The 19,941-nt window shown below is 30.9% G+C and overlaps 1 protein-coding gene across 3 annotated transcripts in view; it reads left to right on the top strand.

Annotated features, from left to right (window-relative positions):
- The window catches only part of FAM135A (family with sequence similarity 135, member A), a 110,953-nt gene that overhangs the window by 47,552 nt on the left and 43,460 nt on the right, over window positions 1–19,941 (top strand). For 2 of the 3 annotated variants that reach the window (XM_008569230.1, XM_008569228.1), the window contains exons 8-12: window positions 1,458–1,631; window positions 3,487–3,613; window positions 4,310–4,463; window positions 10,377–10,426; window positions 15,873–16,028. In XM_008569230.1, coding sequence (XP_008567452.1) covers window positions 1,458–1,631; window positions 3,487–3,613; window positions 4,310–4,463; window positions 10,377–10,426; window positions 15,873–16,028 — 661 coding nt within the window. Of the gene's footprint in view, window positions 1–1,457; window positions 1,632–3,486; window positions 3,614–4,309; window positions 4,464–6,541; window positions 6,620–10,376; window positions 10,427–15,872; window positions 16,029–19,941 lie in introns of all 3 variants that reach the window. The other variant, XM_008569229.1, reaches the window with a different exon arrangement.

Below are 19,941 nucleotides of genomic sequence, written 5' to 3'. Positions count from 1 at the left end.
TTTCTGTGCCCATGCTGATTCCATGAGCTCCAGGTAGCAAAATCAGACAAGTTGAAAAAATCTGAAACAATTTCCTAGACTCCAGAAATTGCACTGTTGATATAATACCACTGCCATGAGGCATTTAAATATAACTGAGCTCTCTTCCACTGTATCACCAGCTAATCTTTCTTGGTGGCATGAGTTGTGCCTTCTTTAGGTGGGACTTTGTTGGTGTTCCGAGAGTTATCAAGACTGATGACTCTTATACTTGGCAGTTATTTCTAGTTCATTAATTTCTAGAGTCCCTGAAGAAGTTTTAGGACTGGCAACCCTGAACGTGCTCACATACCTGAACATGCAGCCATATATTTTAGGGATAAATTGTGCTTGTATTCATTTAAAACAAGAATCAAAGATCCATTTAACAATTTTATTTTTGGAGAGTTGTGGGGTTTTCATACCTGAACATGCAGCCATATATTTTAGGGATAAATTGTGCTTGTATTCATTTAAAACAATCAAAGATCCATTTAACAATTTTATTTTTGGAGAGTTGTGGGGTTTTTTTGTTTGTTTGTTTTCTCATTTCAAATGTAGTTTTAGAAGTACTTCTTGAAAATTGTATATAAATTCAGACTGCATGTCGGATAGATGACTAAGTAGTCACATTACTAAAAGGCCTACTTTAGGTGTTCTCTTCTATCATGGAGGAATAAGAATTTTTTTATATGGTAGCTACTGCTCTTCAGTAATGCTTATTCATTGCAAAGAATTCTGTAAAGGCTTTTTTGTTTGTTTTTTCTAACAAAGTCAGAATTCTTTAAGTGGCGTAAACTGAAATGAGTAGGTAGTTCATTAGCTGTACATAATTACAATGTATGTGTCTTATTTTAATGGTATATTTGGATACAATTTTCATGGCATTGTTTCAAATTTTTATGTGTTATATAACACATGTATATGTTTATATATGTCTAATGACAGACTAAATATCTGTAATAAAATATCTTTTATTTTACTAAATAAGCAATGGCTTGTTTATTTTTGAGCAGTATTTAATAAAATTTTGTACAGTAAAAATAATTTGAAATATCTTTTGGGATTTATTATAATAGGATTTGACCTATGTTATACTGCATCCTTACAATAATAATAAACAATATTGCCTATGGAGTAAAATTTACTGTAAGATGAGATTAATCCCCAAAGTATCACAAAGGACTCATTTTTAGGGATATTTGTGAGAAAATAGTCCATGTCATAGACTAATAGCAAACTATACATAGGATCTGGTTCTTTTCTCAATTGTTATGTTTCATATTGTGTAATACAAATTTGATGCTTTTAAAATATTCTTATTCTAAATTTTAAAAAAGTAATTAATTAAATGTTTTTGATAGTTTAAACTACTCTACAAAATATTGGCCTTTGTTAAATATTCTATTCTTATATGCAAATGTATTGCTTTTTTGTAGGACAGATGATCTGAATGCCTTGCAGTTAATAAGTAGCCGAACATTGAAGCTGCACTTTAGCCTCCATAGAGGCCTTCATCATCATGTTAATGTTATGTTTGATTATTTCCACCTTTCTGTTGTATCTATTACAGTCCATGCATCATTGGTTGCACTACACCAGCCACTGATAAGGTAAATTTAACCAATACCCTGGTCCTCATTAATGTAACATCTTTTATTTTTATAGTGAAACCATACCACTCTGATAAAGATAACTGAAATAGTAAGAATTTCTTAAATTCTTAATTATTTAATAAATACTTTCATTTTATAATAAAATAATAAAATTCAAGAGCATGGGAATAATAGATTGATAACTTTCTTAAGTTTTGTTATTTAAAACTTACCAAGACTGTCTTTATAAAACTAGCTTAGTTTCTCTCCTGAGAAATGTGCAAACAACTCATAGAGGTCAGCTCAGTTTATTAATGTTACTTTTTAAGGCCCTAATTAAATAGAGTAGTGATATTCACATCACTAATCCTAGTGAGTTAAATGTGTGCTTCCTCTTACAATGCAGCAGTTTTTGCCACAGACTAGTAGGAAAAAGGGGCTGCTCATCTCCTAGAGACCGTTTACTGGAAGGAGGAGAAATTTTTGGCTCAGAATCAGAAGCCAAGAGGACTAACTGTTGGCTCTGGTTAGTGACTGGAAAAGAATACAAGGTGCCTGCAACAGCTGAGGCTGCTGTTCTTTATCTAGCTGCTATGGGCCCTTATATCCCCTCTCTTGCTGCTAGAACTTTGCCCTGAAAGAAGCAGCATCTTTCCCTGCCTTTCTTTGCCTGTAATTAAGAGGTTGGAAAAGGGAAACAAGGAAAGGGTAAGGGAATGCTTTTTGCTGGTGGTGTGCTGGTAAAGGGGTCATGTCTAAGGGTAACATTCCTTGTTATTTATGCTTCCACAAGTTTTTCCTGAAAGTTTTTCCTTTATTATAGGTGGATTTTTTAATCCTCTAAACACCTTGAAAAAATTTTAATTCATAACATTATCTTTTTAAATGTCTTTTTTATTTAAAACAATTTCTATGGTCAACCCAACTATGGATTATTTAAAGTAAATGGGTTTAGTATTTTTTTCTTTGCTTGTTTTTTACATGACATATTTTTTATAGTTGGATTTTTTTAAAGTAGAACTTTCATGAGTCAGTTCTGAAAAACAAGTGGAATTTACCATTGACTTGTGACTCCCTTCTTTGCTGGGATGTAGATATTTCATTTTTGCAAAGCAAATTGATTTTACAAATGAAAGCTGCTTTCTGCTTATGGCAAAATTGATTTACTTTCCTATCTTTTCCCTTTTGCCAAACTACCAAATAGTCCAATGCTTTGACTTACTTTATCTCAAATATAATTGTGTATGATTCTTAAACATTCAAACAAAAATATGCTTTTTATTCTATAGAATTTATGGAGTACTAAATGTAGTTTAACAGAAGTTCATATAATATGTGATTGAAATGGTGTCTTGAAACACATAAAAATTATCTTAATTTTAGTGAGGAGAATTAAGGGGAAGAAATGTCTTATTTTTGAGAAAAAGAGGCATCAGGTAGATTTAGTAATTTTGTTTCTCCTACATTTAAGTGGAAGTGCTTTATATCTGCATATAGCATTCATATCTAAGTATTGAGATTTTTAAACTTGGTAACCAGTTCTGACAGATCAGTATTTCCAAATTAAAGCTTGACTCTCATTTGTCATCTGGATCCCACCCTGTTTTATCTTTAGTGTCCTTTGAGACTTCCTGAAACCCAATCACAGAGAAGCAATCTCAAGTATCTAGCCTTAGTTTTTTAATATTCATTAGTTATACATTATTATTAATTATTCAAATTATTAAAGGAAAAATTACTTTAAGAATACTCTAGAACTCATAACCTTGCAAAACCCTTGCTGTTCTATTTCTGTAAGGTTTCTTTTGTAAATATTTAACTTACATTCAAATAGACTTTTATGACAGTAATAATTTAATATTTATTCTTCCAGCTTTCCTCGCCCTGTGAAGACTACTTGGTTAAATAGAAATGCACCAGCACAAAACAAAGATTCTGTGATTCCTACTCTTGAAAGTGTGGTCTTTGGTATTAACTACACAAAACAGTTATCACCAGATGTAAGAACTGAATATGTTTATAAATCTTTTTCCTTCTTATTTTAAAAGAATTGTATTTAACTGTTTTATCTGTGCATGTCAATATTTCTTTTATTAATTGAGCTCAGCAACTTAATAGATCTAATTAAATATGATCTTAACAAATTGGTTTGTTCCAATTGTTTATTATGAAAAATAACCTGATACTTTATAATCGTACCAGATTGAGTGGATAGAGATCTTTGATAGACAGTGCTTTTTTTAACTTGTTACCGTCACCCCTTGCTCTCTTAACAGGACAGGTCAAATCATTCCAAAGGAGCCTTTAAAAAACAATTGCCAGAGTTGAGACCTAACTTAGAGTAGTACAAGAACACCCATTACTATAAAAGGAAAGGGGGCTTATACTATAAAAGCAGATAGAGTGTCTGTCTCTCAGTCCAAATGTGATATGAATCTCGTGTTTTCAAAAATTATTATTTAATATGCTTGTTATAAAAATCCACTGTAACTGAAATTACTAGGGTCGTATTTCTTGTGTTTAAATTTGCTTGTATGAACAACCCTCTAAAATATTCCTGAATTTCTTATATGTTTTAGAATAACTTTAATTGGCAGATGCTTAGGTATTTTTTCTTTATTTTTCCAAGTTTCAAGCATAATATTTTTAAATTTTGGCTACTAATACTCTGTATCCCAAATCTGTTCTTTGTTTAGGGTTGCAGCTTCATCATTGCAGATTCCTTCCTACATCATGCCTATCATTTACATTATACTCTTTGTGCCACTTTGCTGCTAGCCTTCAAGGGATTGCACAACTACTTCATTACGGTAACAGAAGAGATTCCCTCTTGTCAGAAACTAGAACTGGGTATGTCAAAAGTAGCCAGCCCTATTCTACAGTTCGAGTCATTCTCATCATTCTTATATTGCTAGTTATCAGCTTCACCATAGTTTTTCTATACTAAAACTAATGTTTATGTGCCTCACTTCTACTTTTTTCTCAATTCCATCTTTTTCAACCCTTGATAATTACTTTCTGCAATTTAAAAATGTTTTTTATAATATCAATAAATAAATTCTTGGTGGTAAGTTTGAAATGAGTATTTTGATAGATTTTTTTTTAAAATGTCAGTATATTCTGTATATAATTGTAGGAAGGTAAATTAAATATGTATTTCCAAATTTTTAACAGTCTAAGCAGAGTGGGACATTTTTATGTACATTTGATTTTAACTTATATCTGATCTCTTTTATATCACTTCAGGAAACAATAACATTATTCAGTGTTTTATTGTTTTAAAAATTATTTAAATCATTAAAAATCAAACTTCAGTTTTAATCCCAAAGTCTATGTATATGTTATAGTACATAATAAAAATTATGCTCCCTTGATTTTTTTATACCATTTGTAGTTTGCAAAGTGCTTCTACATATATCATTTTGCAGAAGATAAATTATTGGGATTGGCAAAATAAGTTTTTATTAACTTTTTGTGTCAGTTTTTTTAAGCTTTTATTTTAAAATATAAGCTAGTAGCTCATCATAAAAAAGCACATATTAATTATGCCTTCAGAATAAATCATTTTTATCATTACATATTTGAATAAACAGGAATTGCTTTTTAAATTTTACTTAATCAGTATCCTTTGTTTATTCCATTAGTCCACAAGGATCTCAGTCTTAATATTGATGCAATCTCTAAAATAGTCACTGTTATTGAAAATAGTTCTTGCATCTGAGACTAACTCAGCTATTTTTATAATTGTCTGTTTGGGGTTACAAGAGAATAAAAAAAAAAATTTAAGGATTTGTACCCTACTTACATTCAGCTGTAGGAAAATGCTGGATATTGAGACACTGCATATCAGCAACTACTGTAGTCTCTAGTCGATTTGATTAATTCCATTATTGTCAGTTCAGTTCATACTTTCTTGACTAGACACAGATATCACTAAATTGACTGTTTAACATGTAATATTTTCAAATGAAAAAGCACACGAACCACACTTTAACAAGAAAAAATATTTCTAAAAGAATTTATGGTAAAATTTATAATTAGTAATCAAACAAACCTTTCTGTTTTCAAAGAGAGTTTAAAAAAAAAGTTTTATTTCAAATAGCTTAGACAGGGTTAGCACTTTACTAAAAGAATTTATGGTAAAATTTATAATTAGTAATCAAACAAACCTTTCTGTTTTCAAAGACAGAGTTTAAAAAAAAAAGTTTTATTTCAAATAGCTTAGACAGGGTTAGCACTTTATTACTAATCTTTGATCTAACTTCAGCATGATAATTGATTTATTTATAAGATTTTCAGTTTTCTCTCAGGGAAGAGTGGCTTTTATGTCTTAAACTTATATATGCAACTGTGGGGCTTAGACGTGTAATATAGGAAATATAGTAAAAGAGCCATTATATTTAATTTCAGTAGTTAGTTACTTTGTCAACTTTATTCCAAATTACTTGCTTAAAATATTTTATCAAAAAATATAATTCTAGGGCCGGCCCGGTGGCGCACTGCTACAGTGCACCGCTTGGGAGCGCGGTGGCGCTCCCGCCGAGGGTTCGGATCCCACATACAGACCGGTTCCCACACACTGGCTGAGCGAGGTGCACTTTCTGAGCCCCAGTATCTATACTTGTAAAAGCAGAGATTTGAACTAGTTGATCTCTGAGATCCCTGACAGTACTAAAATTCTGAGTCTAAGTAATTAAAACATAAAAATAATATTAAGAACTGTTCGTGACACATACATTTAAATAGAAAAAAACCCAAAGTGATATAAACTTGAATGTACATCATTTGTAATTCTGATAAGCTCATTAACTAACTAACTGCACTATCAGATCGATACTAAGTCTGTTATTAACAAGTTGGAAAATTCTAGTAAATTTTGTTGTAAAAGGAGTATAGTAACTAGTGCTGTGTGCAATCCTTACAACTAGCCAAGGCCAACATGCAGGTCCTATATGAGCGCCTTCTCAGAAGACAACAGCCACGAACCCAGAAAGACACCTGTCTAGGTATGTTTACAAAGAGGCTAAGTAAATAATCCCTTTTAATTAGTATAAAATTTTGCCTTAAACTTGTGTCAAATTTCATAAGTATATATTTATTAACATAGTATGTTCCCACCTCTCTTATTTAAAGAACTTGCCTTTAGCATCGGTTTGGTTTGTAGATAAGTTTTGGTTAATTTATTAATTAATTTGTAATATTGAAGTTTTTATTTAAAACTGGAAATGGTGAATTCAAAGATCTCTTTGGCTTTTTCTATACTTTTTCAAAAAGTTTCTACAAAGAGCACTTTTTCGAAACCATATTTATTGCCAAAATTTGTTGGTTTAATGATATTGCCTTAAATTTGTTCAAAGTAATTTTAACCTTGGATAGGCCTAATGTTAATGAAATGTTATTTAAAAACTAAAGCTAGTTTCTTGCATTGCAGAAATAAGGAAACATTTTCGGTATCTGGTTTTGTTTTTTTAGTCAATTTGCATTTATTTTTATTGTTCTAAATAAAAAAACCAAAATAACGTCAAAACACCACTGTTCAGATCTGTTATATATGTTAAGGAAAATATTCTGAGCTTATTATTTAATTTATATATTTCCATATATATAGATTTTTGTTCTTAAATAGCAAATAGTATTTGATTTATTACTGTCTTTCTGTTAGTATGTTAAAAGCTTTTACTTTGTGTTGAGTAGACCATCACAATCACATTTTTAAGAAATTATAAGAAACTGTAGAAATAAATAAATAAACAATATTTATTTCTCAGTTTTCAGAAGCATGGACAAAAGGAAGTTAAGAAGCCAAAATTTTTCTCAATATTTCTCAGATGAAAACTAGCTCAGAAATATTTAAGTCGTGTTTTTACTAAAACTGTTAAGAGAAACTTATTTTCTGTTCAGGAAGGAAAAGAGAAAGATTAAAAAGTTATGTATAGTCATTCGTTTTGTAATATGGTTTTATATCTCATATAAAATTACTATAAAATTACAGAATTCATAGTATGAAATTGTGGCCATTACAGCGTTTTAACGTTCTTTTTAGCGATTAAAGTATACTTCTAATTTAACCTAGCACTGTGTTGACATTTTCTGAGCTGTGTCATAAATATCTATTGAATGAATGGATAGATGAATGGATGGATAGATTTAGAAAAAAATGTAAGATACATGTACGCTTTGACCTAGCAACCCTATTTCTGTTAACCTGTGTCATAGAAATAAGATACTTTTATGTAAAGATATATGTATAAGCATGTTTACTGCAGTATTGTTCTTAGTCACAAAACTCTAAGCAAAGACAAATGCCCATCATTTGGGCAAAAAGTGGAATATGGAAGAAATCGTGATGCACCCACATCAAGGAATATTATGTAGCCATTTAAAAAAATGTTGTATAGGGCCGGCCCGGTGGCGCACTGGAGAGTGCGCCACTTGGGAGCACCGTGGCGCTCCCACCGAGGGTTGGGATCCCATGTGGAGACCGGTTCCCGCTCACTGGCTGTGCGCGGTGCGGGTGCAACACCGAGGGTTGCAATCCCGTTGCCGGTCCCGGGTACGGGCGTGACACTGAGGGTTGCGATCCCGTTACCGGTCAGTAAAAAAGATAAAAAGGAATAAAAAAAAAATGCTGTATCACCGAGGGTTGCGATCCCGTTACCGGTCAGTAAAAAAGATAAAAAGGAATAAAAAAAAATGCTGTGTAACTAGATACCAGACTTTTGTGGAGTACTACTGAGAGAAAAAAGCAAGTTGCAGAAAACTGTGTAAAATACAGTCTCATTTTTGTAGAACAGTGACTCCAAAACTCATATATTTGAGAAATATGGAAGGATATGTTCTAGATTATAAACTTGGATTAGCGGGAGGAGCCAAACCCCCAAAGTGAATTTATATGAGAGAATCATCATATTTATATATTTCTATAAAATTGTGTAGATGGATTATATATCATTATTTTTTAAATAATTAAAATAGAATTTTAAACTCAGTTAGAAATCCTAAGTGATTTTGAAATCATTTCAATTCTCAGATTTTGAAGTTAAGTTTTGCTTTTAAATATTCCTTAAGATGTTTGCATTGAAGTAGCTCTCATTAGCCATAATGCAAATGCACCAGTTTATTCATTTAGGTTCTTCTATGCAAACATTAGAGAAATGCATAAAAACTTAAAAAGTTCATCCAAACCCATGACCTTGGTGTTATAAGGCTGTGCTCTTACTAAATGAGCTAACCGGCCAGCCTATTTTCATATTTTTTAAATTCAGAGGTAGGATATGTAACCTAATAAGACTTATTTTACTGATTTTCTTCTATCACAGAAAAAACGATGAGTAGTGTGAACATCTAGTTGGCGTATGGAAGTTGTGATTTTAATGTAGGGTCTGCCGCTGATTTTTTTAGTTTTGGAAAACCTAATATTAGAAATTACTGATTTATCTGATATTGAAATGATTTGTGAAACCTTAGCAAATTTCTGTAGCAGTCAACAAGTTGACCAAAGTAGTGATCTATTTTGTGGTATATCTTAATATCTAAATAAGTTTTACTTGTATATTTTGTAAATTACAAAATATGTGTTCTACTGGTTTCACTTACCAACAGAGTATTTGTTGTTCACATTATAGCTTGGTTGGGTTTACCACATAATCATGACTGCTTATTTTATCAGATTTAAATGTTTCTTGTACTTTTTATCAAGTAGTAAACGTTTAGTTCTATAGTGAACTGATTTGTGAATACAGGGATAGCATAGAATGTATTCTTGCTTTTGTGTGAGAATGATCAGTTAAACTCTCTTTTACAATAAGAAAACAAATATATCTAAGGATGATACTTCAGGCCTTAGATTTCCCTGCAAAAAATAACTAATTAATAAATCTTTATATTCTGTTAGTTTCTGTATTCCTTTGTGTAAATATTACCATTTTAATTGTAAATCTACACACCCACATTATAGATGAGTATAGTGCATATTAAATAAATCAGAATAGGGTGGCAAAAATTTGCCTCAATATAAGAATATCTTATAGAAAACTAAATTTATTAAACTAAATTAGGGGGCCGGCCCGAGGCTCACTTGGGAGAGCGTGCTGCTGCCAACACCAAATCAAGGGAAAAGATCCCCTTACCGGTCTTCTTTTTTTTTAAAAAAAGCGTGCTGCTGCCAACACCAAATCAAGGGAAAAGATCCCCTTACCGGTCTTCTTTTTTTTTTTAAAAAAAAACTAAGTTAGAAACTAACTTTTTATTGAAAAAGATTTTGTCATTTATTTTCATTAAATAGCCTACACTCCAGGTATGTTTTAAATATGTTTCAGCTATAAAAGTTAATTTCACTTAAGCTTTTTAGGAAGAACTTGTGTTTAAAAAGCAAGGTATATACACATAAAACACAAAATACTAAACTTTACTGGAAATTATAAAATATTAAATGCAGCAAAACTTCATTATATGTTTTGTTTTTACTGTTCAAGTTACTTTACATATGTAGTTAATATATCTTTGACAGTGTTAGTCTCTTGTGATAACTAAAAGATACTAGCTAATAATCTTAACATAGAATTTAATAATCACATTACCTATGTAATTAATGTATTATTTATGAAAATATACTACATTAAAATTCAATTCATCGAATATATTTTAGATATTTGTCAATCCTCTGGTTTGTTAAAGGGAATTTAATTTATTTCTGTAATTTCAGAGGTAGTTTTCATATCTAACATTGAAATATTTCCTCTAATTATTCTTTACTCCTTTCAGAGGAAATGGATGTAGAAGCTCGACTTACTGAACTATGTGAAGAAGTTAAGGTACTTGAATTTTTAAAATTCACATTATCAAGTTATTTGAGTGCTTTCTGTTTCTTATTCTGAATATTTTGTCTATTAAAATTTTAATTCATTAATTGTCTTTCCTATAATGCAAAGATAAAATGGTTGGTCATGGTAGAACCACAACTTTGTTGATCAAAATATACATTTGACTTCAGGATAAAGTCAACTTATTTTTTAAAAAGTATATTATTCTCCATATAAATGAAATGGCAAAGACTAATCAGAAGTATACATTTTCTTTTTTTAGCTCACTCAGGATTTCTGGACAAATTTTTAAAGCATCACTTAAAGTTGCATAGATTTGTAAAATGATTTGTATAAAAATGAATATTTATTTTGTCTCAACCAATTAATATGTGTCTCAGACCGTTTTCCCAATTCATTCTTACAATTAAATTGAATAGATTTTTCTTTTCTTTCTTTGTTTTGTTTGTTTTGCCAAGAAACTAAATGTTTGGACTATTTTCAGTTAACTGTGTGTTAGGGGGCTAAATTAATTGAAGAAATCAGAGGCATGAATCAAGTGAAAACGTGTTTGGTTTGAAATGTATTTCTGTATATAAATTTGAATGAGGACTAGACTCCTTTGAAAAAGGTATTTGTCATCTCCTTAGAAAATTGTACATATGCGAAATATACAAGTAATTTTGTATAGTATACTAGAGGCCTTGCCCACAGTTCAAATAAGATAAGTATTTTTTTTTAAAAATCACTAATGTTCTTATAATAGTTGCCCAAGAGAACATTAAACACTTAAAAGTAATCTTAAGATGTGTACAATTAATATGAAAAAATCTACAGTGTTTCACTGAGAGATTAAAGAAATTTGATTAAACAAATATATGATACTCCTATATGGAAAAATAATCACTTGAAAGATATCCGTTTTTCTCAAGTTACTTATTTTAATGAGTCCAAATCAAAATCCCATTGGGAATTTTTGACTTTTTAAAAAAATTATTTGAAGAAATATAAGGATAACTCAGAAAACTTTAAAAATAATGTAAATGTAGAAGGACTTGCCTAACTGGATACTAAAAAATATAATAATGGAAATAAGGTAGGAATTATCTAAAAGAATAGAAAGACAAGTCAGAGGAACTAAACAGCACTAAAATAGTCACTAATATGTTTAATAACTACGCATATGATAAAATATCAAGAACACTGGGGTTTATAAGCAGTGTGGTAAACTTAGCTCTTCATACCATGCCACAGAAGAGATTTTAAATGGACGAAAGAGTTAAATGCTCAAAAAAATTATGAAGAAAAAAATGACATATACAGGTAAATATAAGCAATCTGATCTTGGGATATGAAATGACTTAACAGTAAAGGACAAAATAAAATAAAGTATTGATGATTTGAAACTTCTTTATAACAAAATACACTATAAATAATGTTGAAAGGAAGCAAAAGACTGGAAGAGAATGTTTGCCATATTGAAAAGAGAATGATTAAGCTCACAGTATACAAGGAGCTCCCATGTATCAATTTCAAAACAACATTCTTGTGAAAAGGGGGTACACAGAGGCAATGTACAAATAGGCAATTCTTAGCAGAACAAGTTAGCTACTGAAATACACTCGTTCTTACTGAAAACAAGGAAAATGCAGATTTAAACAGGGTGTTTTTTGTTTGTTTTCTTTTCATGAAATTTGCAAAAATGAAAGGGACTGCTAATCTCCGTTGTTGTTCATAAGGGTGTAGGGAAACTAGTATCTTCATATGCCATTGGTGATGATATAAATTGGTAGAATACTTTTTGAGGTCAATTCAGTAATCTACTTCAAAAACATTTATTAAATGCACATTACCTCGACACAACACTTTTTATTGAATAATCTATTCTACAAAAGTACACATGTGCACAAACATGAATATAAAGAATTGCAGCATTAATTATTATTAACTCCTATGTGGCCATTTAAAAGAATTAGGTGGATTTCTATTCATTCACATGGATTATTTAATCCAGGAAATATTTATTGTCAATCTGCCAGTTACTGTTTTCATGCCGAAAAGCCCTTCAGCATATATTAATTGAAAAGAAAAAATTGGAAAAAAATATGAATAATATGATTTAATACATGTATAAAACTCTCAATAGCTAGGGCTGTATTTAATTGTGTTTATGTGATTACATATAAAATACTTGAAAGGATGTTTCAAGTGTTAACAGTAATAGAAAAGAGTAGTATTTTTAGGATGAGGATTGTAAAGGGGAGTTTTTGTTCTTTATATGCATCTATATCAAATTTTAAAAAATAATACATATGTATTCATATATTACTAATAAATTTTTTTACATACGCATATTTAAATTTCAGTATGTAAATGGACATAATAAAATCTAAACTCAACAACCTAGGATAAATTTTGTCAAAAGATAGAGTGACAGTATTTAAAATCCTCTTACAAATCAATAAGAACACGTGTAATTACCATATTAGGATGGGATAGACACCCAATTACAAAAAAGAGTAATAAAAACATGAAAAAATTCAGTCTCATTAATTATCAAGAAAACCAAAATTTAAATACTCTGATACCATTTTTATAAACCTATTATATTTTGGCTGTGATTTTTTTTTTTCCCCTGCCACCCCCCAGCTGTGATTTTTTAAAATAATATTATGATTTTTTGTGATGTGATGAGGTACAGATTCTCAAACCCTATAGATCTTTTTCAGAAATTAGTTTGGCAGTATGTATCCAAAGCCAAAAGTGGTACTCTCAGTCTATACCGAAGAAGTAATCAGAGGTTCATATAAAGATGTATATAATATTGTAAAAAGTTAACCTAAATAAATACCTGATGGTAAAATGGTCATACAAATTATGGGACACGCATAATCTAAATAAGTTACACAACCTTAAAAATGGTGCTTTCAATGAATGTTTGATGTAGGAAAATGCTTGTATTGTGTTACTCATATGGTCAGTGAAAATGACATAAAACTACATATGATTTTAGTTTTTGCTCTTTGTATATAACTGAAAGAAATTTGAAGCCTATACACTAAAATGAACTGTTTTCTTCTTTTTTTGCTTTCCCTTATTTTCCAAGTCTATAAAAGTAAGCAGTATTTGGTAATCAAACAAGAGCAGTGAATATTATGAAAAAAAATGTATATCTATTTAAGACAAGATAATGAATATTATTTGAAAAATATGCAAATGTAAAGTCATCTTCAGACATTAATGCATGTAAAAGATCTCATCAAACTTAATTCTGATATCCTTTTTTAACAGAAAAAAGAATTTTATTATTATTTATTTTGTTATTTATGTAAATGAAAAGAGTAACCAGAACCTTGATGCCAGATCCCTAGGATATGATATTAATAATTACAAGGTATCAAGATAGCTTTGCTCTCAAGAAAAAAAAAATTGTGTACTATATTCAGCCTGTGTTAAGATCAAGAGAATTATTTCTACTTGTGTATAGATTAGACTAGGTATAGAGTTGCTTGCCTTACACATTGTTATTTATTGATTCAAATGCTTATTCAACTCTTCTTTCTCTAAACTCCATTAAAACTATCCTTGGAACAGTAATACTACAGATTTTAGCTTACTTTAGCATACACTTTAATCTCTGTGTTCCTAAGAGAGACATGAAAAACTTGTTAGCTTCATTTTTAATACATTTTTATAAAACCATTTCCTGGGGCAAAACACATCTGTAGATTCATCATGTGTTGAGTACCTATATGCTGCCTCTATCAGCTTCCATTCCAGAATTCTGGAATTTGTAAAAGTTTTCTGAATTTGTTCATAAATTCTAGGAGCTATTTTCTTATCTGAAGCCTGTAATTCCTTATTCATTCATTTACCCAGTAAATATTTATTGAGTTACTACTGTATACCAGTAACTAGAGTCAGAAAAGTAAATAGAATATAATCCTAATCCCTTCCCTTCTTGCTAATTTTGCTGAATTTTATTTTTGTGTCTTCTCTGAGTTAGGACAGATAAATAGAAGCTTGATTTGGGTCGGGGAGGAAAAGCCTCCTGAACTGCAGACTTCAGAAAGAAGTAAAAATAAGCTAAGACTATCAGTATGATATGTGATAAGCAGTGTTTGGGGACATTTACATTTTAAAAATATTTAACATTATTAACTATTTTAATATATAAATATAAAATATATAAATGTATATTAAAATATTTAATATATATGTTTAAATTTTTTAAGAAAGAGAAGATGGAGATATAACTATTACAATTGTAGGTAATGGATCTGGAGTTCAGGAGAGAGATGTGATCCTTAGATATAGGTTTGGAAGTTGTTGGTTGGTGTATAGATGGCAATTGAAACTATGGGAGCGTTTCAATGTCATCCTGTATGATTCCTCCTACCTTCTTTAGGATAGGAAAATGATGTCAGCATCCATCTCTATATTTAAGGTAGATTTGCTAGTGTTACTAGTAGTTGAAAGACAAATTTTTGCAACAAGATATTACCTGTCTGAAAACATTCTGCAACCTCAATGAATTAAAGAAAATCCTGTCTTTGTAATAAAAATGCTTGCCCCAAAGATAAGCAATCATTCTGATTTATAGTCTTTTTTTATTCTTTGTTTAAAAATTCTTATTTTTCTCAATTTAAGAAAACCAATTGCATTTTAGAAGATTCTGCATATCAAAGTACAATTTAATACTCTTTTATGATCAGTTTAGATGAAAATTTAAGTAAATGGGATAATTTAATACTATTAGAACACTCATAGTAGTATTTTATAATGGCTTGTTTACCTACTTTTTTCTCCTTGCTAGACTGAGCTTCTCATATTAATCTTTGTATCTCTAGAATGTAGGCCCTAGCATTTAAAATGTGCTCAATAAATAGTGGATGAATGAATTGTTAGAAAAGAAAAAGAAAGGTTTGACAACTCTGTAAAAGGATTACCCACAAGCAAAGTAGAATCTAAGAACATAGGAGTAAGGGAATACTCTGTTTAAAATTTGCAGTATTTTGGTGTAAGAAGTTGATCGTCCTCTATAGAATCCTAATTTGTAATTTTAGATTATAGTTGACATTATCTCCATAATAAGATACCTCAGATATTGACATGTTAGTTGTTAAAAATTGCTTCAGTAACTATCAGTTAAGGAGAAACCATTAGTCAGTTGGTCTCTCTCTCTACATACATGTACATGCATACACATGCACATTTCTTTTTTAAACTACAAATTTGCCTTTGTATTGATCGTCTCAATAACATACATCATATTATATTTAGACTTGTTAAAGTAAGTCTTGGGAAGAATCATGTACATGCATACACATGCACATTTCTTTTTTAAACTACAAATTTGCCTTTGTATTGATCATCTCAATAACATACATCATATTATATTTAGACTTGTTAAAGTAAGTCTTGGGAAGAAGTGAAGTTTTTTTTCTTGTCATTTCAGAAAATAGAAAATCCTGATGAACTGGCAGAACTGATAAATATGAATCTGGCACAACTTTGCTCACTTCTGATGGCTTTATGGGGACAGTTTCTGGAAGTTATAACACTACATGAAGAACTAAGAATATTATTAGCACAAGAGCATCATACTTTGAGGGTAAGTTAAAGAAAAGTGATGTTAGAGCACTTTAGTAAGTATTGTTAATCTTTAGAAATTTCTTACCAATAAAAAGCCTTATTTTTACCTGATATGTTGATAAATCGGAAGAGACATTTGTTGCTTTGCCTCTCACGGATTCGTCACGTCCCTGGGTGACTGAGCCACCAAAGATTACTCAAAGCCCGTCTCTTCTGAGCAGTGAGAAGCCCCGAAAAGGGGTTAATCTCCCAATCCCTCAAGATTAGAGGCATTCCTTCCATTTGGGAAATTAACCCCAATTTGGGGTTCTCTTCCTACATTTATTCTCCACAACACCAGGAAGTTACAGGAAGAGAACATAGGTGGGGTTTTTGCTAAGTATAGTTTAACAAATTTAACAATAGAAGCTGGTAACATTCAGTAAGACAAGGTGAACTTCCATAATACAATTTTCAAGAAGTTAAGTTGATCTACCAAGAAAAGCTTGATCTTAGCAAGCATTCTCTTCTTACAGCAATTTCTCAGTATCTTTACATATCAATCAGTAAACTGTCCTTTGAGCCAACAACCTTGCTGTGCTACAGTTATTTATCTTACAACAGAGACTAGCCTGGGGAAAGTTTCCTGTCCCCTGCATGGTCAACATGTTATATGTACTTGTAAGAAGCTAGGCCAAACCGGAAACTGCAGGGCTTTGGAAAACCAGGCCAAGTGAAATACATTTGCTTTGTGTATACTCTGCAGACCTTAATCGTTGCATATTGCTTGATTTCTAAAGTTAATGATAGAACAATACAATTAAGCACATGACCTATCTCAGTCACACCCCTGCTAATAAAAAAAAAAAAAAAAAAAAAAAAAAAAACACCTAAAAGTAAATAAAATAGGAAAATATATGATACAGGCTATTCCCTGGAACTCAAGAATAGGAATTATAGCCAGGCTTCATTAGGGATGAGAATCAGGAACCACAGAGCCATCTTAAACTAATACAGTCTCTCTCCTTTTTTTCTCTCTTCCCCTCCCCTTTTGTCTTCTTCCCTCACCTCATATAGGAGTGTATATTACAAACTTGGCAGGGTTGAGGGAGTAGTGTGGACATATAAGTTTGCAATAGGTACCTAGTATGGGCATTATGTAGGAATTTTTATACAGTTTTATTGTATAGCACCTCAAGAGAGTTTGAAATGTTAAATATCTATCTTGCCAGTCTCATTTCCCTATATACTTTGCACATACCTGATTTTCCTTGACCTAATTTTCCTCCAAATGTGTATTTTTTTTGTAATTATATAACATGATCCAAATCAAAGTGCATAAAACATGCACATTTTATCAAATATTTAAAAGCAAACAAACTTTCAGTTTTCACCCAGATCAAGAAATAGAACACTGAAATAGAACACTGTCAGCACCACCTTTGTGTGTCTTTTCCAGTTATTGTCCCTTTCCTGGCACTTAGAAGTAATCAGTATCCTGTCTTTTGTGATGATGAGTTCCTTATTTTCCTTTTAGTTTTACCACCTATGTATGCACACTAAATAATAGAGATTGTTTCTACCTGTTACTGAATTCCATATAAATAAAATCATACAGTGTATTTTTTTGTATCTTGCTTTTTTCACTCAAGACTTTGTGAAATTAATACATGTTTTTGTCAATAGCTGTAGATTCATTTTTGTTGCTGTGATGTACTGCAGTAGAACATATCCACAATTTGTTTATCCACTCTACTGTTGATGGACATATGGATTAATTCTAACTTACAGCTATTGGAAACCAAGCTGCTATGAATATTCTTGTGCATATTTCCTGGCATACCAGTTTCTCTGAATTATCTCCCTGTGAGGGAAATAGCTGGGCCATAGGGTATGCATACTTCAATTTTACTAGTTAATGCCACACTATTTCCAAAGTGGTACCAATTTTCACTCCCACCAGCACTATATGAGGGTTGTTGTTATTATACATACTCTCCAACTCTTGATATTGACGAACTTTTTAAACTTTGCCAATATGATGGATGTGAGAAGGTATATTATTGTGGTTTTAGCTTACATTTCTCTTATGACCCATGCAGTTGGGCACCATTTTGTAGATTTCTACTTTGTGGAAGATTTGCCTGTTCAAATCTTTTGCCCATTTTTCTATAGGATTATCTGTCTTTTTCTTCATGATTTGTAATAACTTTTTATGTTTTCTAAATTCTGGTCATTTGCTATAGGTTCTTTATAAATAGATTTACTCTCATTTCATGGTTTGTTTTTTTCATTGTCTTTATGCTGTCTTTTAATGAACTGGAGGTCTAATTTTAGTGTAGAAGGAACAGAAGAGAAAAGCCAGATAGGCATATCCATTTTTGGACATAATACATGCAGCTCAGCATGGAAAAGGTGAGATTTTCAACAAATGATGTTGGGACAATTTGGTATCCATGTGGAAAAAGTATTATATAAAACTCAACTCATGGCAGATTGAAGACTTAAATGTGAAAGGCAAAACTGTAAAGCTTCTAAAATATAGTAGAAAACATACAGACTAGTTACAAAAATGGTATATAGTACCCCCGTGTACTCTTCATTAGAATCACAGATTACCATTTTGACACAATTGCTTTATCATTCCTTTTTTTGTAGATAAATAAACACATAAATAAATATATACTTTTTCCCCCTGAACCATTTGATAATTATAGACATAATATTCTTTTATCCCTAAATACTTGAGCATATATTTCCTAAGAACAAGGACATTCTCTTATTTAACCACAGTACAGTGATCAACTTTAGAAAATTTTATATTGATCCAATACTATGATATCAATATAATTTTATATTGATACAATTCTGAATTCCATTGTATGGATATATCACTTTCTTCTATCTGTTCATCTATTGATAGACATTTGAGTTGCTTCTTTTGTCTACTATGGATAGTGCTGCTATGAAAATTTGTGTACAAATATTTGTTTGAATACCCGTTTTCAGTTCTTTTGGGTGTATACCTAGAAGTGGAATTGCTAGGTCCATATTTAAATTTTACCACTTGTCACTTTTTCCCCTTTTCCAGGGTCATATTCAGTACCACACATTGAATTCCATTTTCATATCACTTTACACTTATTTAATCTGGACTAGTTTCTTACTTTTCTTTTGTCTTTGATGACTTTGACTTTTTTGGAGAGTATTGGCCAGTAGTTTTGTAGAGCCATCCTTCAGTTTGGGCTTTTATTATATTTCCTGGTGATTAGATTAATATGATACAGTAATCCACTTTACATTCCCACGAGCAGTGTGCAAGGGTTCTCATTTCCTCACATCCTCAGAAATGCTTGTTATTTTCTGCTGCCCTTTTTTTTTTTTTAATGGCCAACCTAGTGGGCATGAGATGGTACTTCATTGTAGTTTTAATTTGCATTTCTCTAATGACTAATGACCTTGAACGTCTTTTCATGTGCTTTTTGGCCATTTGTATATCTTCTTTGGAGAAATACATATCCAAGTCTTTTGCCTGTATTTTAATTGGGTTGTCTTTTTACTGTTGAGTTTCAAGAGTTTTAAAATTCACATAAATAGAATTTGTTTCATTCAATATCTTATATATTCTTATATATATATATATATATATATTCATATATATATAAATATATATATATATATATATTTGATTTTTTTATAAGACAATTCCTTTATTTGTCTGCCAAAATTATCTAACACATTGCCCAAATCACATGAAATCAAAACAAGCACTGTAGGTGAGAGGAGCTGTACAGAAGAACAAAGTCCTTCGCACTCTGAGCACCAATCCTATATAAGACATTGTATTAGTCTTTATATCTACTAGCTTAATTAATCCTTAGAAAAATTTTATGAGACAGCAATTGCTGTTTCCCATTTACAGATAAACAAAAGGGGCCTGGAGAAAGTTGAAT

The sequence above is a fragment of the Galeopterus variegatus genome, unplaced genomic scaffold (genome assembly GCF_000696425.1).
Source record: "Galeopterus variegatus unplaced genomic scaffold, G_variegatus-3.0.2 Scaffold481, whole genome shotgun sequence".
NCBI lineage: Eukaryota > Metazoa > Chordata > Mammalia > Dermoptera > Cynocephalidae > Galeopterus > Galeopterus variegatus.
The sequence above is the reverse complement of the archived record's forward strand: the minus strand, read 5'-3'. Positions and strand labels throughout refer to the sequence as shown.